The sequence below is a fragment of the Pteronotus mesoamericanus genome, unplaced genomic scaffold (genome assembly GCF_021234165.1).
Source record: "Pteronotus mesoamericanus isolate MK-2021 breed Mesoamerican mustached bat unplaced genomic scaffold, CSHL_Meso_final contig_20, whole genome shotgun sequence".
NCBI lineage: Eukaryota > Metazoa > Chordata > Mammalia > Chiroptera > Mormoopidae > Pteronotus > Pteronotus mesoamericanus.
Genome location: NW_026555085.1, coordinates 70,984,583 through 71,011,394, shown reverse-complemented (window position 1 = coordinate 71,011,394; position 26,812 = coordinate 70,984,583). Strand labels below are relative to the sequence as shown.

Below are 26,812 nucleotides of genomic sequence, written 5' to 3'. Positions count from 1 at the left end.
TTATTTAGACTCTAAGTATGTTAAGGACTCATATCTTATTCATTAATCATAAATAAGCACATGATAACTTATTTTTAGAAATATGTTTTTGTAGAAAAATTAGTGGTGTCTATTAAAGCACCAGTAAGCCAGTCACTAAAATAAAAATGCACTCTAAGGGGCTTTGTCTCTTAAAAACAGGCATTGTAAAGTATGCAAATTAGTGGAATGATCTATAAATTAGAGTACCCTCATTTCATTTGGCTTACTAATAAGGATTACTTAACATACCAAAGCTGAGTTGCCCATCCTCACGAGGTTCTCATGCTAATTTCCTAGTTCTTACTAGGGGATGCGAGTGACCCCTGCTAGGTCTGAAGTTTACTTTGCCTGAGCGTTTACTGTGCTGGGTGAAGCCCTTTGAACTAGCTCTTTGAGGCTGTCACCTGATTTGATGATTCATCAGTGAATCCCGGGTTACCCTTTCCCTAAAGTAATACTTTCTTCAGCCTAGCATGTGTGAGAACCATTGGGAAGGCACGTGCAACCCCAGATGCTGGGACCCAGCCCCAGAGTCTCGGGTTCAGTAGGTCTGAAGTAGGTGAGCGTCATTTCGAACTGGAGTTCCCAGCTGCTGCTGGTGCATGGGGGCTTCGAGAACTGCCTCAATGCTTGCCTTTTCATACCTTTATTTCACACTCACTTTTTAAAAAACATTTATTAAATTTATTGGAGCGACATTGGTTAATAACATTATATAAGTTTTAACTGTATAGTTCTATAATACATCACCTGTATATTGCATGGTGTGCTCACAACCCAAAGTCTAGTCTGCCGCTGTCACCATCTATTTGACCCCTTTACCCTCTTCTCCCTCCCCCCACCTCCCTTCCCTCCTGGTAACCCCCATACTGTTGTCCGTGTCTTTGAGTTTGTTTGCTTAATCAATACCTTTCTAACAGGCTGCGTGCAAACTGTGCTCAGAACAGTCACACTCACTTATCTTTCTCTTCATCCCCTATCTCCTTTTTTTAAATTTGCTGTTACTTAGTTTTTCATAATATTGCTGGCCTTATCTGTCTTTTACTCTGCCTCAGTTCTTTAGCAGGTCTCTTGTTTAAAACAAATTCAGTTGAAATCAAACCGTTGCCTACCTCCTTTACGCCCTGCATATAGATTTCTTTCTCTTTATGTTAGAATTTGAAAAAAAGAAGAGACTAGAAAAAAACAAAATATTTGGTGCCATCATGTTAGTGTGTCCTCGTTTACTTTGTTTTACTAATACTTTTATTTGCATTCCTGAAGAGATGCTTCCACTTCAACTTGTATAGCTTAAAATCTTCATAAAATAAGTTGCATGGTCCTGACTGCAGGAAGCAGTATCAGTGCATTTCTTTCTAATTTAAGTTATTCTACTTGGTATGAAGTATTCCCATGATAAATATTTCAATTTTATACATTCAAGAAATTGAAGAACTATTTGTACATGCAGACCATTTATTTCACTTAGGTATTAATTACCATTTAAGTACAATCGTATTAATAAATACAGACTGTTTTGTTTAAATTGGATTTTAAATTGGAGGAGTTTTTCTTTTCGGGGAGTAGGTCACATTGGAATGCTTCAAGCAACTCAAATGACCCAGGAAGTTACAATTAAAGATCTAGAATCAGAAAAATCAAGAGCCAATGAGAGATTATCTCAGCTTGAAGAAGAAAGAGCTTTTTTGCAAAGCAAAACTCAGAGTCTGGATGAAGAGCAGAAACAGCAGATTCTGGAACTGGAAAAGGTAAAAATGAGTGGAGGATCCCTCCCCCCTCCAAGAAAGGAGAGAAAGAAAAGTTCAGTTTTTTTCTTTTCAGTCTATTTCTTAACCCTAGTTGTTTTTGTTTGAGGAAAAAAGGTTTAAATCTGGACTGTCCCATTTTGTATATATGTTCAAATTATTGTGAGTAACTATAATTTAAAAATTTAAGGCATTTCAACCTATTTCAAACCAAATAAACTCTTGTTTGAGTGGAATGTACATTTGTGATTAATTGTATTTGGTTTTCTATGTATGAAACGTATTATCACATATATACCTAGGAAACATCTATAAGACCCAAAAGGGTAACAAACACCAAGCTCTGAAAATTTATTTACCAACATATTGAATTTTTAGATGAAACAAGTAAGACATATCATTTGTAGAATAATTCTGAATATTTATTCCAATTTTTCAGATATCTGCAGTACCAAGTGGGAATTCTGGACACTCTTTCTCCTTCCCTCAACAGCCAAGCATATTGAAAAATGTCTGTTCTCCTTGCCCCTTGCTCACCTCCCATTCAGTCCTTGCTCGGGTGCAGTCTGGTTTTTCTTACCACCACTCCGCAGAATCTGCATTTGCCTCAGCCTCCAGTGACATCCTGGTTACTGGATTTGGCGGATCTTGTCTTACTGTGGTACTTACTCCCCTCTGACTTACATCATCTCTCTTTTGGTATTTCATGTTCTCTCACCTTTTCCTCCTATCTCCTGGTCTTGCACGTTTGTTTGTGAGCTTCCCTCCTCCATTTGTTCCCTTACTGTTGGTGTTCCCCAGCATTTTCATCTCATTCCACACGCTCATCGATTTCACTAACATCCACTGTCACTTATTCGGTGATAGCTCACACATCTTTTGGTCTAGGCCAGGTCTTTTCCCTGAACCTTAATCCTGTGTATCTAACACCCACTATATCTCACAAACATCAAGACAGCATGCGTGGGACTTTGTCCCCTCAGATGAACAAATAGCACTATAACCTATCTAATTTGGTAAATCAGAACTCTGGGAGCCGTTCTTGATTACTGTATCCTTATCTGTTTGTTACAAGTCCCATTGGTTCTACTCCCTGAATGTATTTTTATTCCGTCCTCTCTGCCTCGTGCCCATTCATAGATGCTAGATTTAGGCACCTGTCATTTCTTGCCTGGATCACGGTTACCGCCTCCTTACCTGTTCTCCTTGCCCTGAGTCAGGCTCACTAGCCTACTGCCAAGATGATTGGTTTTTAAAATGTCATTTAATTAAATTTCAGGGCAATTTCTCACCCCTGTCAGAATACTATCCAGAGTTTTTAGTATAAAAGACCTCTTATCACTTGACTCCTGCCTACTTGGGAAGCGTTATCCCTGACCACTCCCAGCCTTGTGGCTCACGTTCTGTCCACCTCTAAACTTCGCCACCTGATTAACCACCCCCTCATCTTTCAAAATGCTGTAAATGGTGATGAATGCAAGCTTTTGACACCAGATCTAGGTTTGAAAGTTTCTCTTGTTTTCTGATGGGCTTGTAAGAATTTAAATGAAAGAACATACTGTCATCAGCGCAGAAATTTTTCTTCTGAAAAGTCTTCCCTGATTGTTCAATCTCTCCCCCCGCCCCCACCCGCTCCCTCCCTCCCAACCCCCTACTCTCCTGCCTCTTCCCCCTGCCCCTTCCTCCTCCTTTCCCACCCTGTCCAGGTTAGGCTCCTTTTCTGTATACTCTCACAACAGCCATGCACACTTCTTTCATAGAGCTTATACAATTATATTGCCACTGTCTTTTCACCTCTTTGTCATTAGATTGTGAATGCTTAAAAGGCATATAATTGGAACTCAAAAAAATTATATTGAGTAATATCATTTGAGTGGGTAAGTTGGTAAGCCATTTTAGTACAGTGTTGACATACAGGAATCCTTTCTCTCTTAAGTTTGCAGATGTGCTAATTCACATTTGGTTCGAACCTAATAATAATTATGTTATCACTTGCTTTAAAATTATTTATTTGCCTGCACCACCCTGTCATTTTGTGAGAACACCAATGATGTATTATTTTCATGTTCCATAGTCTAAATCTTGTGGCACTCAGCTCAATCAAGTTTATGTATTCAAAATGCTAATAGCACTAATGAGAAAAGCAGGCACCAATTATTGATCTTTATTTGTTTTAATTTTAGAAAGTAAATGAAGCAAAGAAAGCTCAGCAAGAATATTATGAGTTGGAGCTAAAAAACCTGCAAAATAGATTGGAAGGAGAGGTGGCTCAATTAAATGAGGCCCATTCTAAAACTTTGGAAGAATTGGCTTGGAAACACCATATGGCAATTGAGACTGTCCACAGCAATGCAGTTAGGGATAAGAAAAAACTGCAAATGGTAAGTAAAAATGCAATTTAGGATTGATAGCATCTAAATTGATGGACTTGTGACTAATTTTGGAGTAGTGAGTTGCTTCATTTTTTGATGGCTGCTGACTTGTGATCATTCTAAATCTTGGTTCAAATAGTGATATATGTAAAGGCTCTTGGTATGAGAGAGAGTATATTAGGTTGATGTGAGGCATTTCCAGTTTGTATAAGACACAACAGAAACACCCCCTTGATCTTGGGCTTTCTGTTCATGTGACAGAAACATAGGTATACGCTAAGGAAGCCTCAGCTAGATGAAGCACTGACTCTCTTATCTACAGTTTTCTTCCCTGGGAAGATGATTTGTTTTGTTTCCCCTCAATTAAATAATCAACTTCTAATAGTAATACATTGCAGACAGTATCACACAGTAGAAAAAGCAAGGTGTCTGAGAGATTTTTGGGTGTTACACTGAGCCTCTGTGCTTCCTAACTGCCTAATCTTGGGCTCCCAATGCTATTGTGCTTTGGGCTCCTCATCTGACAAAGATAAAACCCATCTTATAATGTTCCTGTGACAGTTAAGTGAGATAAAGTGTTAAGAACCCAGACATGTCCTGGCATGTAGTGGTGAATAAATGTTAAGTATTAGTATTTCTCACTGTGTTCCAGACACGGAAATGATGTTTTACATTTAATTTCTTTCTCATTTAATCCTTATAACACTGCAATACCCATTTTACTAAAGAGGAGATGGGGGCACAGAGAGGGTAAATGCTTGTTTAAGCTCATGCAATGAGGAAGAATCAGCCAGGCCTTCAACTCAGGTCTCAGATACCAGATCCTGAGGCATTTAACCTCCACATATCATGTTTTGGGGACTCTCAACAAAGAACCCTATTTTTTTATTCTCACCTTCTGTAAAGTATTAAACTACTTGTAACATACCATGCTCTTTTGTACCTTCATGGTTTATTGCACATGCTTTTTCTTCTACCTAGAACATTATATTTCCCTCTTGCTTGGTGCACTCCTTCAGAATGTATTAGGAATTGCTTTCTCTATGGAGGTTTCATCACTAAGCTAGAACTTACCAGTTCCTCATCCATATACTCCCATATACATTCAATTTTAAATGCATATCCTTTAATTATTTGATACCATGAGCTTATTAAAAACAAGCACCATGTCTTACTGCATATGTATCACATATTTCTGGTTTTTTGACTACAACTTTATCTAGACAAAATATTCTTTTTATTTATTGTTATTCTATTACAGCTGTCCCAGTTTTCCCCCTTTGCCCTCTTCCCTCCAGCCCACACCCCACGGGCACAGTCAGACCCCACCCCGTTGTCCATGCCCCCGGGCCATCCCTACATGTTCTTTGACCAGCTGTTTCTCCTCCTTCCCATCATCATCCCCCTCCCCTCTCCCCTCTGGCCACTGTCAGTCTGTTCCCCGTTTCCATGCCTCTGGTTGTATTTTCCTCATTAGTTTATTTTGTTCATTAGATTCCTCTTATAAGTGAGATCATATGGTATTTGTCTTTCACTGGCTGGCTTATTTCACTTAGCGTAATAGTCTCAAGTTCTAAGCATGCTGTCGCAAAAGGTAGGGATTCCTTCTTTCTGCTGTGTAGTATTCCACTGTGTAAATGTACCATGGTTTTTTGGTCCACCATCTACTGATGGGCACTTGGGCTGTTTCCCTCACTTGGCTATTGTAAAATAATCTTACTATGAACATGAGGAACATGATCATGTGGTTTTTGTTCCTTCATTTTGTTTATGTGGTGTATTACGTTTATTGGTTTGTGAATATTGTACCATCCCTGCACCCCTGGAATGAATCCCACTTGATCATGGTATATGATCTTTTTAATGTAATGCTGGATCCAGATTGCCAATATTTTGTTGAGGATTTTAGCATCTCTGTTCATTAGGGATACTGGTGTGTAATTTTTTTTGTTGTGTCTTGGTTTTGGAATTAGGATAATACTTGCCTCATAAAAAGAGTTTGGGAGTCTTCCATCTTATCGAATTTTTTAGAATAGTTTGAGAAGGATAGGAGTTAGCTCTTCCCTAAATGTTTGGTAAAATTTGCCTCTGAAGCTGTCCAGTTCAGGGCTTTTGTGTGCTGGGAGTTTTTTTGATTACTGCTTCAATTTCACTAGTTGTTACCTGTCTAGTCAGGCTTTCTGCTTCTTCTAGATTCAGTTTTGGAAGATTGTATGTTTCTAGAAATTTATCCATTTCACCCAAATTGTCCAATTTCTTGGCATGTAGTTGTTTATAGTAGTTTCTTACAATCCTTTGTATTTTTGTGGTATTGGTTGTTACTTCTCTTTTGTTTCTGATTTTATTTATTTGGGTCCTTCTCTTTTTGCTTGATGAATCTGGTCAAAGGTTTGTCAATTTTGTTTATCTTTTCAAAGAACCAGCTCCTGGATTCATTGATCCTTTGAATTGTTTTTTTAGTCTCTATGTCATTTAATTCTGCTCTGATCTTGATTATTTCCTTCTTTCTACTTACCCTGGGCTTTGTGGTTTCCTCTAGTTTTTTAGATGTTGAGTTAGGTGGTTTATTTGAGATTTTTCTGTCTTCTTTAGATGGGCCTTTATTGCTATGAACTTCCCTCTCAGGACTACTTTCACTGTGTCCCATAGGTTTTGGGTTGTATGTTTATTTTCATTTGTTTCCAGGTACTTTCTGATTTTTTCCTTGATTTAATTGTAAACCCATTCATTATTTAATAATATGTTATTCAGTCTCTGTGTATTTGAATGTTTTTGAGTTTTTTCCTTGAGGTTGGTTTCTAGTTTCAAGCCATTGTGATCCAAGAAGATGCTTAATATGATTTCAGTTTTCTTGAATTTGTTGAGGCTTGTTTTGTGTCCTCCCGTGCGGTCTGTCTTTGGAAATGATCCATGTGCATTTGAAAGGAATGTATATTTTGCTTCTTTGGGGTTAAATGCTCTGTAAATATCAATTAAATCCATTTGATCTAGGGTGTCATTCACCGCCACAGTATGCTTGTTGATTAGACAAAATATTCTTACCATTAAAAAATTGTTCAATTGCTACATCATAAATTATTCAGAATGATAGCATTTAAGTTCCTAGGATTAATTAGATTTACTATTAATTCTGATACTATTAATTATGGGTAAGGTTAATTTGGAGAATAAATTATCAAAATATAAACAGAATAGTCTTCTTCTTAAGGTCTTTGAAGTATACAGTGTTTGAAATTTTGTTAATTTTTTTAAGCATTCTTTTTCTTAAGGAATTGGAGGAACAATATAAAAAGGAGAAGCTAAACCTTGAAGATGATAAAAGTCAGCTTCAACAAGAGCTAGAAAACCTGAAGAAAGAACTGGAAAACAAGCTGAATACAGCCAATCAAGAGGCAAGCACTCCTTAGATTCATCACCTATGTCACGTTTTAATGATAAAATCCCATTTGGTAACATTATGTAAGCCTCAGTGAAAGTAATAGCTAGAATAAAATAATCAATACACGATGCTGAATTATTCACAGAACTTAGCTTATATCTCACCAGGTAAAAATTTACTACTAAAAATGTTAGAACCAATGTGCTTTTGGAAGGAAAAGCAAAAACAAAGGAGAATATCACTGTATAGGAAAGAAAACTTGTAAAACATTGACTTAGTATTCTCCACTGTCTCCATTTAAAAAAGACTTTCTAAGTTCTAGACAGTGACACCTAAAGTAATTTTAAAATTGTATATGAAAATAATATTAACCTAGAAAAGTCTAAGAATAGAATGTAATAAAAATGTTATAAATCAAAAAGTTGTGAAAGAAATAAATATCAAGAAAATTTTAAATCCTAATATGTGTATTTCATCCCGTTCTCTCTTTTGCCCTGCGCCAGCCATGCCCTAGAATAGCCTTGCTGCTGTCCTCTTTTCCTTCTGTTCCAGCTCACCCTTCCTGTGGTTTATAGACCGATCTTCCTATAACAAATTCTTGTCTTGTCAGCTCTTCCTACTTCGCTGGAGTCTTCTTCCCAATAATCTTTAAGTGCTGCTTTCTCATCACTCTGCTTGTGCTCACAGGAACCGCACCAGAATACACACACAAGTGCCCATGGGCAGGTGAATAATTTGCACTCAGTATTCCTTAATTATATGAGTATTTAAACATTTATCTAGAGAAGGTATCATGTGGGAATTGGTATGATTAGCTCAGCCTCTCTTTTATTGTCCCAGTTAATCCACCACTGGCTCCACATTGCACACCTCTCCTGGCAGAGCACAGTCTTTGTAATTACGGTGTTCCGTTCTCATTAGAAGGCACTTCAGTAACAATTTGTTTTTCAGGTCCGCTGGACTTCTCTCAGTTTCAAATGGCTTAAGTATTCTTCAAGCCTACATACTCTAATTTCACTGAAAAGAGTTCTAATAAATTTGTAATTGATTTTCCTTCTTAATGCATTTGCAGTTATATTTTAACACCCTGGCAATGTTTTGGTGCCATGTTGGAGGGGCTCCCCAAGAATCTTCCTGGCTCACTTCTCCATAAGCACTTATCTGCCTTTTCTTTAGCCTGGGACATCTCTTTGTTGTTGTGTGTTCTTCTTTCCTGACTCAGCTCTCCAGAGATAATAAGCATTCTTGTTTAGTTTCCTGCTCTTAAAAAAGGATATGAACATTTCACAGTTAATTATGATGCTTCTTTAAAGTTTTGTTTTGTAAATGATCTTTATCAGGTTATACGAAATTCTCTTATAATTACAGTTTCTTAATTTAAAAGAAATCACAAATTGATACTGATTTTTCTGTATATATTGAAATTATACTTTTTTTCTTTGTTCATATGTTAATATGGTACCTTATATTAATCAATTTTCTAATATTCCAATGTTAGATTTCTAGAATAAGTCCTAATTAGTCATGAAATATATATCTTTTTATATAATAATAGATTTAGTTTGCTAATATTAATTTTAGGATTTTTGAGCCTAGGTTTGAGTAAGATTGTACTTTTCCTTTTTTCACCATCCTTTTCTGGTTTTGGAATCAAGGTTTTACTAGCCTCATAAAATGAATTAGGTCTTCTCCTTTTTGTATCCAGAAGAGTTGTGTGAGATTGAAATGCTTTTTAAGTCTTAATTGCTTTGTGATTAGAAATTGTGGTTTGTACAAAAACAATTTTTGAAACTTCTTAAGGCTGCTAGTGTTGTGACCTAGCACATGAAATAAATTTAATGTTCTGGGTGCATCCATCCACTTGTTTAATACAATGTAGTCTGTGAGCCTGCTCATTAAATCAAGATTTTGAGCTGTTTTCTTAAAAAATTCTGCACTCTTTTTGACTTTTATCTTCTTGATCAATCAGTAAAACTGATACTATGATGGTGGATTTGTTTATATCTGTTTACATTCTGTCAATTTTGCTTTGTATGTGTAGAGGCTTTGTTATGTGCGTACAAATATAAATTGTTTTAGCTACTTAGTCATCTTTTTGGCTTAGTTTGTGTTGTCTATTATTGTATAACCAGCTTGCTTTTAGTTTAATGTGACTGGCATATCTCTTTACGTACACTGACTTTTTGTTTTTCAATATTGTTGTTTATATGTGCCCGTTGCCATATATATATATATATATATATATATATATATATATATATATATATTCTGAAGTTTTCACCTTTTAAATAGAGAGCTTATTGCATTTACATGTGTTGGGTGGAAAGTAGATATATTTATAGAAAAGACAGAAAGAAAGAATTAGGGAATACTTCATAAAGATTGAAAGGGATTGTTATAGAAAAAATTAAAGAATGTACTATCTTCATAAGTTGATGGATCTTGATACCCTTTACAGGTGAGATAGCCTAAATATATATATACGTCAACTGTGGATTTAGATGATAAATTCATGAATGCAGAATCATAATAGAATATTAAGGCAAGCTAATGATAAAATCTCAGGTAGAGGATAATCCTGTTTTCCAATGAGATATTATTTGGGATCACCTTCCAAGACAGAATACTAGGCTGAGTGGTCAATAAGTCTCACTGTTGTGGTCTTTTTAAATGTTGTTATAACATTTAAGTTGTAGATTTCCTTCTGGACATGAGTTTTTAAGCATATAAATATGCTCATATATATAGTCAGTTCTTTGTTAAAATGAAAGTCATTTGGCCTTGTTTATTATAAAATGTTATAGTACGGTTGCTAATCTGCTTGTCATGGTAGGAGATCAGTAAATATTTATGAACAAAATCTTTGTTGAGTGAATGAAACTCATCATTGAAAACTAAGTCAACTTCCTATATATGAGTATCAGTTTTCTATTGCTGTGTATCGATAACGGATTACCACAAAGCTTAGTGTCTTAAAACAACACATGTTTGTTACCTCACAGTTTTGTAGTCAGGACGGCGGGTGTGGGTTAGCTGGATTCTCTGCTCAGGACCTCCAAAGGCTGAAACCAAGGTGACAGCCAAGGGTGCAGTCCATTGTGAGCTGCAGAGTTTTCTTTCAGGCTTACTGGTTGTGGTCAGAATGCATTTCCTTGTGGCTGTATGACTATGGTCCCCATTTTCTTACTAGCTATTGGCCAAAAATGGCTCTCAACTCCTAGAAGCCCTCCTGAAGCGCTTGCCGCAAGGCCGCCCCCTCTCCTAACAGAGCAGTTTATCTTTTCAAGGCTAGCAGGAGAACTTCTGTGGCTTCCAAGAAGTTCTCGCGCTTCCTTTAAGGGCTCATCTAATTAGGTCAGTCAGGCCCAACCAGAATAGTCTCCCTTTTCATTATCTTAAAGCCAACTATTCAGTGGTCTTAATTACTTCCGTAGGATCCCTTTAGCTGAAACAATCCTGGGTGTGCTGCCCATCATATTCATAGGTTCCAGGGGAAAGCGAGGAGTCACAGAGGTCATCTTAGAATGCTGCCTACTATAACGAACCGATAGTTCATTTTTCTGGCTCCTGTAGTGGCTGGGCCAGCATTCAGGTGACAGGAGACACACAGAATATTTAATTCCATGATTTAGAAAATAGTGACTGAGTCTCTGTTCTGGATTTGCAATATAGATCACTCAGAATCAATGATTGGTAAAATTTCTGAGGATTGCTCTTTATGAACTTAAGCAATTAAAAAAAAAACAAGAACATGAAGAATATTTTTAAAATTCCAGATTTTCTAATGGCATTTAATATATATGTATGTATTTTAATATATTTATAATCTGTATTCACAGATGATATATGTCCTTGATTTTCAAAACTTCATTCCGTGTAATATCTCTGTTCATTTGGCCTTCTTTGTAAAGGCCTAATATGTAAACTTTGTCTACATGTTAGTCATTTAAAATATTCATATAGTGTCCCATTGTATAACTTTACCAGAGTTGGTTAAACATTTTCTTTGTTGAGCATTTACTATTTTAAATTTTTTAATTATACATATGGATAGACTTAAGGAGTTTTCCCCTCTTATTTAAGGGAAAGGATTATCATGCAAAGGCCCTGGTCAGAGTTGCAAGATGGGGTTTTCCAAAGGCCAGTTCTTTGTTCTGATCAGTGACCAACCAAGGCGTATTTTATGGGCCTGGAACCCTATTAGGTCTTTTCTCAACCCTGGTTATCAGGGTTTGGTTTTTACTGCTAAGTGGATAAATTGTCAGGTCTATAAAAACTCATGCCTTTTAAATTTTTTTTTCTTTTTGTCTAGCTCTTGCCATAAACTAAATTACTGGACCAAAGAGTAGGAATAATTTTATAGCTTTCATTGCTTATTACTAGCTTGTTCTCTGGAAAAATTGGAACTAGAGTTCACTAACACCAGTAATATTCCATATTTTTATGATTTAGGAAACATTTATTGCATGATCAATAAATGTCTCCTAGGTGGTAGGGATACTTTGACAAAATGTCAGGGAACTCATAAGTTCAAGTGGCTGTTACGATTCAGTGATAAATACAATATATTTTTAGAGTCCAGAGGAGGATCTCTGACTAAAAGAGTTCATAAAGGCTCTGCAGAATGTGATATTGGTGAATTTAAAAATGCAGTATGGGAGATGATCTTTTAAAGAGTGTAAATGTGCCAGATATAGGAATGATGAAATACAATATGGGCATGAGGGATAATGTTAGTACAGTCATATTGGTATGCAAGTTATAATGTCTTGCTGCATCATCAAAAGTTCAGTTTCAGTGCACCAGGATCTCTCAACACCACTGTTTACAGCTTTGAGCCAGGTAATCTTTAGGATGTTTAGCACTATCTCTGGCCTCTGCACACTAGATACCAGTAGCATGTACCACCCTCTCCCCTCAAGTTGTAACAACCAAAAATGTCTCCAGATACTGTCTTTGGAGGCAAAATTGACCCCAGCTGAGAACTACTACACTTCATCATTGGATATAGGTGGGGTTTGTCAAAAGATACGGTAGGAAGGAAAGTTGAAGCTAAATTGTGAGGGACTCTTGTGTTGTGACAAAGAGTTTGGAATTTACCTTAATGAAGGAGTGATAGCAAGAGAGTTGCAATGGCCACGTGGTCAGATGATTATAGGAACAGAGCTCTAGTGGCAGTAAGAGGTGGATTGTGTGGGAAGTGGCTTGGTGGTCTGAGTTGGCCAGATGACTTAAGATGCTGTCATATTAGTCCAGGCAAGAAATGATTAGCATCCTGACTAGAACAGTAAAACTGGGAGTGGAGAGGATTATTCAAAAATAAAATTTATAGAACTTGATATGGTGATTGATAGAAAGTGTATCTAGCTCAAGTACTCGAACAGATAATGATGCCACTATTGGAAGATAAGAATTGCAGTAGGAAAAATACATTAGAATAGCAAGATCTTGAGTGGGTTGGATATACTAACTTTGAAGTGGCTACAAGACACCTAGGCTGGAACTAAGTGGACAGTTCAGACTTGGCACTGAAGATGCGACAGCCCTTGAAGCCACTAACATAAAAGATCTTACGCAGCAGTAACTGATGAAAAGATTGCTCATAACAAAGAAGAGCACCAGTATTGGTTTCATAGAGCCAGGGTAAGAGATTGAGAGGGAGAAGCCAGAGGCATGAGAACAAAGATCGATGGATATCAGAAACCCAGGAAAGCAGATGCTACTCATAAGAGGGTAGAAATGCCTCTCAGTGTAATACAGTGCTTGGCAGTTAGAGTATGATGCCCAAAAGGGTTGTGTAATCAACATTTCTGAAGAGGTCCATTCTACAGTTTCACTCGAAAAATAGGACAGAAGCTAGAGTTATTAGGTCTAATTTGAGTCATAGTAGATAACAGCTCTTTTAAGACTATATGTATGACTATATATGTATATTACCTTATACCAAAAAAGTTTCACATGGGCGAAGATTGAAATGTAACAGCAAATCATGAATATGAATGTAAATAAAATATGAAATACAAGTGACAAAACTTGGGACAATTAAGACCTTTTGAAACATGACAAAGTTATGAATTAAAAACATAGTATTTGTACAATTAAAGCTGAAACTTGTATATATTAAAACACATCAAAGGAAAATTATGAGAGAGGAAAAAGTGGGAGGGATGGGAGAAAGTGGTTGGCAAATTGTATGAGTAACAAAAATTCGTGTTGTTAATACCTTAAAAGTATATAAAATGGTAAGAAAAAATAGACACTAATGTTTTAATGGGCGAAAGAATCAAAAAGAGTAAACATCACTACAGTTTAAAAACTGGAGATTAAATCAGTGAGATGCTATTTTCATTACCATAAAATTAATAATGATTAAAATATTGATACCATGTAGTGTTGATAAGGGTAAAGAAATAAAGCACTCAAGAGCTGCTGAGAATATTTTCTTTTTTTGATTTTTTTTTAGATTTTATTTATTTTTAGAGAGAGATGAAGGGAGGGAGAGAAACATCGATGGTTGCCTCTCACATACCTCGAACTGGGGACCTGGCCTGCAACCCAGGCATGTGCCCTGTCCAGGAATTGAACCAGTGAGTCCTCAGTTTGCTGGCAGGTGCCCAGTCCACTGAACCACACCTGCCAGAGCACATACGATTTTCTTGGAAACGAATTCAGCAGCATGTATAAAAACCTTAAAGACGGTCATGTCCTTTGACTCAGCAGTTTCATTTCTGTGTATTTAACCAAAGCAAATAATGTAAAGATTACTGACAAAATTTCAGCACTATTTATTGTGCAAGAAATTTAGAAGCAAATTAAATTTCTGTAGGACTCTCTCTGCCTCTAGAGGAATAGGAATCTTTATTTACACAGAAGCATCTTTGCTCTGCTTTCCGTTTTCTGGGGCCGCTACCAGAGTTGAGGGGAATTGCTTTTTTCTGCTTATACAATACAGGGTCAAGAAAGTGAAGGCATGGAAGGCCTTTTTAGGAGTTAAATACTTACAAATTGAGATGAAAAGAGAATCTTTAAAAAAGTTTTTATTCTTAATTGCTAGTAAGACTATATGAACTTTTTCTGTTATTGACTCATTTGTTTATTTAATAAATATTGAATGGTATTAGGTACCAAAGCATTGTATTATACACTGTGGTTACAGTGGTGAATAAGTCAAATAAAGTCCCTACTGTATGGAAAGACACATATGGAAACAAGTAATTGCATGTCTGACACATATTACAAAATGGTGATAAGTGATTAACATGGGGTTCACCAGAAGAGTAAATTGGAAAAAGCTTATACAAAGGCCCTGAGAAAAACCTCAACTGTGGTTCCAGCCAAGACGGAGGCATAGATACACTTCACTTCCTCACACAAACAAAAGAAGGATAACAACCAATTTAAAAATAGAAAACAACCTGAAGTGCCAGGAAGTCAAACTGCATGGAATTCCGGCAACCAAGGAGTTAAAGAAGAAACAACCATCCAGACCAGCAGGAGAGGACGTGGGCCAAGGTGGTGGCTGGCCGACTGGGGTGGGCGAGGCAGCGGCTGGAAGACTGGAATATCTCACATTCGTGTGCAGATAAGCTGGGAGAAACAGCTGGGGAGCGAGACAGATCGTGCAACCCAGGGTTCCAGCATAGAAAATAAAACCTCAAAATTTTATTCTGACTGTAAAAACCTGTGGAGGTTGTGGCGGTGGGAGAAACTCCCAGTTTCACAGGAGAGTCTGTTGGCGAGACTCACGGGGTCCTAGAATGTACACAAACCCATCCACCTGGGAATCAGCACTAGAAGGGCACAGTCTGCTTGTGGGCAACAGGGGAAATGTTTGAAAGCCAGCCAAGAGCCAAGCAAGCAGCATTGTTCCTGTTCATACCTCTCCCAACAGAGTGACCTGGGTTGCCCTGCCCTGGCAAATACCTAAGGCTCGCCCCTTACAATGTTACAGGTGCTCCAAGACAAAGAGATATGGCCCAAATGAAAAAACAGATCAAAGCTCCAGAAAAAGAACTATGCGATGAAAAGATAGCTAACATATCAGATGCAGAGTTCGAAACACTGATAATCAGGATGCTCACAGAAATGATTGAGTATGGTTGCAAAATAAAGAAAGAAATGAAGGCTATACAAAGTGAAATAAAGGAAAATATATATATGGGGAACCAACAGTGAAAGGAAGGAAACCAGGACTCAAATTACGATTTGGAATAAAAGGAAGAAAAATAAACATCCAACCAGAACAGAATGAAGAAACAAGAATTCAAGAAAATTTGGAGGGGCTGAGGAACCTCTGGGACAACTTTAAATGTTCCAGCATCCGAACCATGGGGGTGCCAGAAGAAGAGGAAGAGCAAGAAATTAAAAACTTACTTGAAAAAATAATGAAGGAGAACATCTGCAATCTGACCAAGGAAACAGACTCCCAGGAGATCCAGGAAGCTCAGAGAGTCCTAAAGTAGCTGGACCCAAGGAAGCACACACCAAGGCACATCATAATTATATTACCAAAGATTAAAGATAAGGAGAGAATCTTAAAAGCAGCAAGAGAAAAGGAGTTATCTACAAAGGACTTCCCATAAGACTAGCGGCTGATTTCTCAAAAGAAACCTTGTAGGCAAGAAGGGACTGGAAAGAAGTATTCAAAGTCATGAAAGACAAGGACTTAAATTCAAGATTACTCTATCCAGCAAAGCTATCATTTAGAATAGAAAGGCAGATAAAGTGCTTCCCAAATAAGGTAAAGCTAAAGGAGTTCATCATCACAAAGCCCTTATTATATGAAGTGTTAAAGGGACTGATCTCAGAAAAAGAAGATCAAAAACTATGAATAGTAAATTGACAACAAACTCACAACTATCAACAACTGAACCTAAACAACAACAAAAGCCTAAGCAAACAACTAGAAGAGGAAAAGAATCACAGGAATGGAGATTAAATGGAAGGTTATCAGCGGGGATGGGGAGGGGAAGAATGGGGGGGGAAAGTACAAGAAATAAAAAGCATAATTGATAGGCACAAAATAGACAGGGAGAAGTTAAGAATAGTAGAGGAAATGGAGAAGCCAAAGAACTTATGTGTACGACCCATGGACATGAAATAAGGGGAGGAATGCTGGAGGGAGGGGAGTGCAGGGCAGAGGGGGAAAAATGGGAGAAAAAAAAATGGGACAACTCTAATAGCATAATCAATGAAATATACTTTTAAAAATACTAAACTGAAATAAAGATATTTACATTATATTAAAAACTCAACTGCAAAAAAAAAAAAAAAAAACAAGGCCCTGAGGCATGAGCAGTTTCTAGGAATTGGAGGGATGCCTGTATAGATGGAGTGTGATGGCAACTCTAATAATAAATTTTTATTTAATTCTTACCATGCCCCAGGCATTGTTTTATATAGTGTTTCTTAAGTCCCAAAAATTTATGTAGCTTGCCAAAGTCACGTAGTAAGCGGATAAAGCCAGAATTCCAGGCAGCCTGATTTCAGACTCACTTTCTACCCACATGCACTCTTTCCCAATGAGTGTAAAGACCAAGGAGGTGAAGCGTTGCCAAGCTAAGGCTGGAGAGAGAGGGGAGCTATGCCATGGAGGCCTTGGGAGTCCCACGAAAGATTTTTGATGTTATCCTAAGCTTTGGAAGATACTCAGTAAAATATGTGCTGCTTGTTTGGGGACAGGACTTACCATCACATCAATATCTGTAGTTTATTAAAAAATGACTCTGATGTTTCAAGGAGAATAAGTTAGAGAAGAGCAAGCATGGATAGATACTCCAGGAGGAGGGGTGCACTCGTTCAGTCTTGAGGGGAACCTGAGTATTGCTCTCAGTTGAAAATGACAGAAACCCCAGTTCACACTGGTCCAAGGGAATGTATTGAATTAAGTGACTAAAAAGTCCTAGAGTAATGTTACCATCAAGCATCCCCAGAGTCAGAACTGAAATTGTTGACACCAGAATTCAGTTTCTCTTTTCTGTTGAGTGGACATTTTCTCTTTGTGATGACTCCATGCTTCAGTCATAAATTCCCTTAGTATATATGCAACTGGCGGGAAAAGGCTTTTTTAAAGGAACGCCTTCAAAAATCCAGAGCTCACTGTTAGTAGATAGGCTTAAAACATGAGCCTGCCCCAGGACCAATCCCTGTGGCCAACAGAATGAGACGAGCTTATTTGATTTATGCTTTGCTGAAGCTCTTCAGTCCTGGAGTTTGCTAGGTTGAAGCCCCACTAAGACCTCATGGAGCACATGAAGCAGAGTGGATTCCCCAAACGACAAAGGGAGATTTTGGTATTGGGAGACAACAGATGTGTTCCATGCGTATTCATTTTCACTACTTTTTAGAAAATAAACTTTAATTAGTTATATTCATGTCATTTGCTTATTATATTTAATTGCAGAATTTTAAAGATTTTACCTATTTAAACATTTGTTCTGTCTCTAAAGTCTTAGTTTCTTGAATGGACCCTCTATTACGTAGTAACTGTAATACTGTTTTTTGTAAGATTTTTCATGTACATCATTTGTACATGTAATTCTTATTCATGCGAAAATTTTCTGGTTTGTGGAAGAAAGTTCTTCTTCCTGTTGTTAAATTTGGGTGTTCCTTATTGATTGGTACCCAATATTTATACATTGATTTCTAGTTAAATCATTGTTTCTATGTATCTTTAATTATAATAAGTCTGTGAGGTAGGTATTATTACTCCTATTTTATAGTGACCAACCCAGAACTTGAAACTAGATTCTGTGCTAAGTTCAGTACTCTTTCAAGTCTGTTACAGCCACTTTCTTACATTCTTTCATTCATTCACTGCTATAATACACTTTTATGGCAAGCAAGATCAACACAAAAAGTAGAGAAGATACAAGTCAAGTTTAGAATAGAGAAAGGAGTCATACATACAGTAACCGATAACATTTTAAAGTGTAAATGAAATGAATACTGTATACAGATAGGCCATTAATTTTAAAAATTAAGAAAAATATATGAAAATTTAAATTTTTAAAGTGACTCAAGTTAGTTGAACAACCTGGACTACCCAGCTATAACCATAAAAAAAAATTAAATAGTCCAATATATTTCTAGAGAAGGACTAGGCCCAGAGAACTTGAATGGATGAATTTTACTCAATTTTGAAGAAACAAGTAGATCTTTGTTGTGAAACTATTTCAAAGCACAGAGGAAATGGGAAGCTTCCCACCTCATTTATTGAGGTCGTCATCCCTTTACAGACACCAACAAAATCTACTGCTACTGTCACCAGAATTATTCCGCCTGAGGTACGCAGCATCAGCATCTATCTTCATGGACAGGAGACAGGAAGGCACGTGCGGGGGGTGGGGAGTTGTGGATCAGAGGGGGTTGAAGGAGAATGTTCATAGTTTTCTTTGTGATGTCTTTATTTACAATGAGAAATATTCAGCTGATTTTCAACTACTAGTTTTCATTTTTATAGTTTTGATAGGCTTGGCAGTTATATAAAAATGGAGTTTTTACTTTATAGTATTTTCCTAGATAATTTAGAGTATTTCATTTATTGGTTTTCGTTCTTGTAAGGTGAGGGTATTAATCTGCTTATTGAACAAATTGTCTATTAGCTCCTAATTTCAAGAGAATATATATTCAGCTCTTAACAATTTCATGAGACAAATTTTGTATGAAATCATAGCTTACTCTAATTAATGATACATTTACCAGCTTATCAGTGTTGACTTAAACTCACCAACTTTATAAATAGCAGAACTTGGGTCAAATGAAATATGTGATTTCAATCTTGAAAAGTAGTTTTAAAAATATTTTTATCAAAAAATACTTTTTTCCCCTCAATCTTCAATAAAATCTTAATCCGGCTTCAGTTCCTTTTTATAGGTATTTGGTTATATGATGGGACCAGAATTTCTCTTTTTTTAAACCAGGAGCTTGAGGTATATCCATCTATTTATGTGGTTGTCATGAAAGGGGAAAATCATAAATAAGGAGGTTTTTTAAAGAAACAACACATGAAGACCATAATGATTCTTTGAGTGTTTTTTCCAAATTCATCAAAAAAGATCCATTCGGTAAAATTGCAACTAAAGAGAGGACTTTAGGAAAACAAATGTGATGGTTATGCTAGTGGAATACAATGTGATATATTAAAAGTTCTCTGTTAACTTGCAGATTGGCCGTCTCCAAGATCTGGTAAGAAAAAGTGAACAAGGTCTGGGCTCCGCAGAAGGACTCATTGCTAGTCTTCAGGACTCCCAAGAAAGACTTCAAAATGAGCTTGACTTGACTAAAGGCAGGCTGAAGGAGACCAAGGATGCTCTATTAAATGTCGAGGTAATTTCATAATCCTGCTGTAATCTAAGCATCAGAAAGGTAAAAATATAATTTAGTCACTTAAAGATTATTGTAAACACCCCATTGGATGTAATTTAGTGTATTAGTTTCCTAGAGCTGCTGTAACAAAGTACCTCAAATTGGGTGGCTTAACACAACAGGAAACAGTTCTGGAAGTTGAAAGTATTAATGAAGATGTTGTCAGGGCCATTCTTCCTCTTAAACCTATAAGGGAAGATCCTTCCTTGGCTTTTCCCGCTCATGGTAGCCCAAGGCATTCCTTGTCTTACAGCAGCATAACTTTACTCTCTTCCTCTGTATTCATTGGACATTCTCCCTGTGTCCTCACATCTTATAAGGACAACAGTCTTAATTGAATGAAGGGCTTGCCCAACTCAAGTATATCTTCATCTTAACTAATTATGTCTATACAGGCACCATTTCCAAAAAAGGTCACATTCTGATTACTGAGGAGTTAGGGTTTCCACATATATTTTGGGGACACAGATCAACCCCTAACAATAAGTATGCAGAGTTCTTTCAGTGGTAAGTGTTGGAACTCTCATGTGTATCAACTAAGTGATTCCTTGTGACTACACATTTCCTAAAGTTCTGTCCTTCCCCTTCCAGTCTCATGGAGCAGAGACAATATTTAGATTACCTTAGGAGAGAAAAGAATCCATAAAAGTAGGGGACTAATAGGGAGAGATTCTTACTTTTTCTTTGAGGGAGGTGACTTAAGAGTGTGGGCTCTGAAGTTGGATTGTTTGGATATGAATTTGGGAATTGGGTCCCAAATTCATATCCAAACAATGTGTGTAGCGTTTGGCATGTTACTTATTCTTAGCCTCAATTTCCTCATCAGATCAGTGCTGGATAGATGGGGGAAAATAATACACTTCACACCACTCTGGTAGTAATTAAATGAGATAAAACATGTGCAGTACAGTGCTTACCAAAATGGTAAGTCCACACTAAATGTTGCCTTTGGATATTTCAGTTTTTTCTTTAGCTTAGAATTGATGATACTTCAAAAGCATATAAACACCCTGACCAGCGTGGCTCAGTTGGTTGGGTGTTGTCCCGCAAAATGAAAGGTTGCTGGTTCAATTCCCAGTCACGGCACATGCCTGGGTTGTGAGTTTGGTCCCTGGAAGGGGCATGTATGAGTGGCAATTGATCAATGTTTCCCTCTCACATTGATGTTTCATTCCTTCTCTTTTTTCCCTCTATTCCTCTCTCTCTAATAATAAGTAAATCTTAAGGGAGAAAAATTGTAAAAACAAGAAATTTTAGTGGATACTGCTAATTTATGGTGCATATATATAGTTCTACTTACATTTCATCTGAGGTATTTTTTTTTATATAAGAAGCTTTGAGTACTAATTATATTCTATTTTTAAAATTTTTAATTAATTTAGTTTTTCAAATACATTTGTCTCTCCCTTCCTCCCACCACTTTCCCTTGCCCCCTCCCCCCTCTCCCTCCCTCAGTCCTTCCCCTTTGGCTTTGTGCGTAGCAAGTACTCATGGACATTCTATTTTTAAATTCTGTGTCAAAATAAACAGACTATTTGATTCTTTATGATTAGTTTATTCCTTCTGTTTACCTGTCCCTAATGGCTATGTGACATGAGTATTAATATGTAACAGGGAATAGGTTGGAATTTAGAGCTAGTATAATATATAACATATATTTGTGATGTAAAACGTATTGACTATAATCTCAATATTCTTTGGCATAAAACTGACTAAACTGTATTGAGGTGTTTTTTCCATTGTCAAAGATAACAAGAGGACAGTATCTTAAAATAGAAAATGTGGTGACAGACACTTACTAAACGTCACAATGATCACTTTGTAAGATATATGTGTTGAGTCACTATGTTGTATATGTGAAACTGATATACTATTGCATGTCAGTACTTCGATAAAAAAATAAGTTAATAAAAATGTGCTTAAAAATAAACAGTTGAGATATTTCTGACAAATGTTGATGGAATATAGATTGTTTTGATATGGTGCCGTGGAGGGTCTAGGTCCCTCACTTTGCTGCGCATCCTGCCTTCAGGGCATTTTGTCCTGGTTGCCTTTCTCTCTCTACCTTCCATCCTGGCACGGAGAATTAGACAGGGATTCACTTTCAGTTAAGGGCCTTGCTCATATTTACTTTGTTCTATCAAATATTAGAACATAATACACATTTTAAGCAAAACTCTCAGCTGTTTATTTTCTGATCTGCTGGACAGTCTTAATTGAGAAAATAAAAGTACTGGATCACAGTTTACCACAACTTGGGGAAATTTCCTTAAAAGCAAGTGTTTTGTTTTTGTTTTCATTTTTTTTTTGGCCCCTCTGTTCCCACCCCAGTAATGTCTAATAAAGTGCTGGGCATTCAAAGAAACAAATACACTTTAAGTAATTCTGCCCCATTTAATGATACTTGTGGTGGAAAAAATAGATCCCAGAGGCAGAGTACTTAGTGAAAAGGACAGCTGGCTATGATGGATGAATTCAGTTTTCAGTATTTACTGTTTAATAGCCAGGTCAACAATATGGAATGGGAATTTCTACACTGACTTGCTTCTTTCCCGTTAGCCTAGGATATACCCCTTACAACTGCAGTTAGCAAGTGGGTGACCCAGAAAGTGTCGTTGTGATAACAAAGTCGTGGTGATAACAGAAAGATGGACCATCGTCTGTTCTTCTCTTGTACCCTAAGAATAGCTACGCTGCTGGCAGGGAACGATGGGTGCCAGTGTTGTCCAAAAAGGTCACCTCCAGCCCCAGGCTCCAGAGAGCTGCCTGATTTATGCTAATCTAGAGGGATTTCATATATATCATTTTATATTACCATAACACTGAACACATGTCTCACTGGTTTGAAATTATATAATAAAAGTACTGAGTAGCCTAAATTTCTCATAATTATTTTAATCATACCAATGGGGTACAGCTATAGCTGAAGCTTTGAATAAATAGCATACTTTTAAGTATGAATGAATTTGAATAACTTGTCTATGTAATATGTATACATGTAAAGATAACTAATCAGTTACGTACCTATGATATGGAAGATTTTGTTAAGATTATTAAGTATGCTGATTTGAAACTATTTAAAATAATTTTTAAATAGATGGAGAGCAGGATGACAGTGGGCGGGGAGGTGAGGGATGGAGGGATTGAGCAAAAAAGGTAAAAGGACCCACAGACACGGACAACAATATGGTGACTGCTGCGGGGATGGAGGCATAAGGGGACTAAATGGTAATGGGAAAAAATACAATAGAGATTAAATAAAAAAATTTTTTTAATTATAAACCTTAATAAAAGGTAGTTTACATGGGGACATTTAAGTTATAAAATGTGTACCATATATTTTATTGTCAGAACGTCTCAATTATCATAGATAGCACTATCAATTATTGTGCTGTAGGAATTTAAAAGTTTTACGGGATGCACTCTGCTTATTTGAAATAACCAGCAGTGACTTTGCTTTTGAAGACTAGTCTTTACTGAAAAGTTTTTATTCTTCAGAGTGAGCTAGAACAAGAAAGGCAACAGCATGAAGAAGCGCTTGCTGCCATGAAAGGAGAGGAGAAGCTCAGAGTGGACAAAATGGCCCATGACTTAGAGATAAAATGGACTGAAAATCTTAGGTACAATTTTTACTCTGTAATGTAATCTCATCAGTGCAGCTGTGCAGAAAATGTTTTTTCTGTGCTTATACTGTATTACTGTTAAAGACATAGTAGCAGCATTTTAAATGAATTTTTCCCATGAGTAGATGCAAAGAAATTGGATTTCTTTTTTGTTTTTCCCTTGAATGCAGACTGCTTTTGTTCTGATTTCATTTCCTTGAATATAAAATAGGTAGAGTACTAACATGAAATTGGAAGACTTATTTGTTCTAGTACCTATTTTGCCATTGATAAAATTGATCAATCCATAATCTTGGGTAAGTTACCAAATTACCGTAGAGTCCCTAACTATAAAATAATCAACTCTTACTCTGAGTTGACTTTTGAGGAGGATTAATTAAATACTTAGGGAACACATTAATAAATATACTACTATTACTGAGGGAAATCATTCTCTTTACAAAGGAAATGTATTTGTTTTATTTTAGACAAGAGTGTTCTAAACTTCGTGAAGAGCTAAGACTTCAACATGAAGAGGATAAGAAGTCAGCAATGTCTCAACTTCTGCAATTAAAAGAGCGTGAGAAAAACGCAGCCAGGGATTCATGGCAGAAGAAAGTAGAAGATCTGTTAAATCAGGTAATTAAGAGTCTGTACATTATGAAGTTTCATTTCCCTTGACATTCTTTAGCTAGCAAAGTGTTATACAACATTTTATGTTAATTCACTGTATTTTGTTATTTTTCTTTTAAATTTTATTTTTCAATTACATTTTATAGTCATTATTATTTTGTTTCAGTTTCAGGTATACAGCACAGTGATTAGACAACATACACTTTACACAGGGGTACCCCTGATATTTCCAGTATCCACCAGGCACCATACAGTTATTAAAATGTCCATCAGTAGCCAAGTGGATAAAAAGTTGTGGTACCTGTATACAATGGGATATTAATCAGCCATAAATAAGAATGGGCTCTTACCATTTGCTACAGTATGGATGGACCTAGAGGGTATTATGCGAAGTGAAATTAGTCAGACAGAAAATGACAAGTATATGTTTTTACTTATATGTGGAATTTAAAGAAAAAAATAAATGAACCAATAAAATAGAACAGACTTACAGATACGGAGATCAGACTGATGGTTGACAGAGAAAGGGAAGGTGGATTGGGGAGCTGAGTGAAAAATGTGAAAGGATTAAAAAGTACAAATTGGTAATTATTTTATTATTTTTAATGGGACAAGTAAAAATTTTTGAAGCTCTAATTGTCTTTAATTAAGTGATTCATGAATTGGGCAGCATCTCATCTAACAACTAGAAGGGTATTCACTAAAATTTTTAAATGTAGAAAATCAAGAAGACATACTTATAAATTTATGAGTTGCACTGATTATTACACCGCTAGTCCTAAATACTAAGAAGCATTTACAGTTTTTAGGTTTAATATTTGGACACATTAGAGGTTTTAAATGGAAAACTCACTTATTTTTTGAAAGTATAAAATATTTTTTCAGACCATTAGATACCATTTGAGCAATGGAAGGTAAAATTTATGAATTGTACTCTGATTGCATAAAACCACTTATCAGAAGTGAACCATTTATTTCTTTCTTACCAACAGGATGTTGCCTGTTATGCTTCAGAATGACTTAAAACATGGTGGTATTCTTAAATCTATCTCATGTCATGCTTGCTTATTTCCAGAGCATTTATAAATATTCTCAAAGAATTTTCACATTTTCACTCATTTACACAACTTCTGAGTTTATAGCTCCTTAGCATTCTCCTGCCAAGCCAGTAATTAAATAGGACTGACTGCATGAGTCACCAGTTGATAAGCGAGTACAGAACTTGTACAAGAAGCTCAGTTATTTAGTGCTAGGAATCCACTATTATTTTTCTATTTGTGCTCATGATGGATTTTGAAATAAACAGGATAGACTTTTTTCATAAGTTATTTCATTACATAAGTACACACACGTAGTGTCTTTCAAGAGTATTAGGGACCTGCCAATTTGTGTCTGGTATTCTATAGTCATAATTATATACATACATGGGTGTGTGTGTAGTGTGTGTGTATGAGCTTTTGTGAATAATTTTGAAACCTTTGAAACTCAGACAAATATCAGAACAATGAAACAATTCTTACTAGAAGTTGGGTACCACTTAGGAACCTAGAAAGACAGATGTTACTGGATAGAGTGGTGTCTCTCCTTTGTGATGTTCTGTTAGGAAGATTTTACTATTTCAATTCTATGATAAAAGTGAAAAGGATCCCTAAAAGTCTGTTTTGGTTTTCAATCAGGGCCTATTGAACATAGACATTTTTTTTTTTTTTTTGGCTGAATTTGACACTGTAAAGAGGTCCCACCACTTCTTCCACCTGTTTTCCATTAAATCATTTTATTCATTACTCACTTAATCTGTCTTGTCAGATTTCATCCATGCTACTCTCTTCTATTTTATTTTTTATGTCAATTCTGCATTGTTCATTTGGAAGAGGACATCATGCTTTGCATCTTGTTCTAGTTCCATATATTATAAAATGATCTATCACATATTGGCTCCACTTATTGCCAGTTTTACAGAAAGAATTTTTTAGTCAGTCTTCAGTGCAGATTAATCATAAATATGAAGATAACCAAGAATGAATTACTTCCAAAGGTAAAACCATTCTGTGCTGCTCTGTGCCATCAGGCCATTTCGAAAATTACAATATCTTTATTTCTCCCCACTTCTCAAATATATGGGGCATACACACCACAGTAGAAAAACTGCAGATAACTTTTCCACTCCAGAATTGGCTATTCTTAAAGAAAGTTAAGAAAACACTGAAAAAAGATTTCTACATTTAAGTGAAAGTGGCTCTTATGTTAGCAAGTTTTCACTCTTTCTAGACATGAGGTGACACAAAATTATATCAGGACCAGCAGTCTTTTTCATGCAACTTTGTTATGGACAAAGGACCCCTCCTCCTCGGCCCTTTGGATATTGTTCTCAGGACTCTTTCGGATGGATTCCTAGAGCCTGTGCTGCCACTTGCCTGAGTCCCGCAGAGCCCTGCTTTTGACACCTGCCACTCCCAGCCCGACCGCACGACCGTTCCACTCTCTTCAGGGCTGCTGGCCTTGCCCACCCCTTTCCCCCAGCACTGCCCACCCACCTCTGACTTCGGGAAGGCGGGTCTGGCTTGCCGGCTGAAACGTTTGGAAGACTGAGAGTAGGGAATAGAACTGTAATGGCCAGGGCTTAGGTGTAAGCATATATTGTAAAAGGTATCAGAAGATCTGCTTTTTCACCTATTTTAACTGTTTGCGTGAACT

At 36.6% G+C, this 26,812-nt stretch overlaps 1 protein-coding gene across 2 annotated transcripts in view; it reads left to right on the top strand.

Annotated features, from left to right (window-relative positions):
• FAM184A (family with sequence similarity 184 member A) overlaps positions 1-26,812 on the top strand; it is a 108,671-nt gene that overhangs the window by 41,170 nt on the left and 40,689 nt on the right. For both annotated transcript variants that reach the window (XM_054568915.1, XM_054568916.1), the window contains 6 exons: positions 1,588-1,769; positions 3,950-4,147; positions 7,408-7,530; positions 19,683-19,844; positions 23,382-23,503; positions 23,974-24,124. In XM_054568915.1, coding sequence (XP_054424890.1) covers positions 1,588-1,769; positions 3,950-4,147; positions 7,408-7,530; positions 19,683-19,844; positions 23,382-23,503; positions 23,974-24,124 — 938 coding nt within the window. The remainder of the gene's footprint in view (positions 1-1,587; positions 1,770-3,949; positions 4,148-7,407; positions 7,531-19,682; positions 19,845-23,381; positions 23,504-23,973; positions 24,125-26,812) is intronic.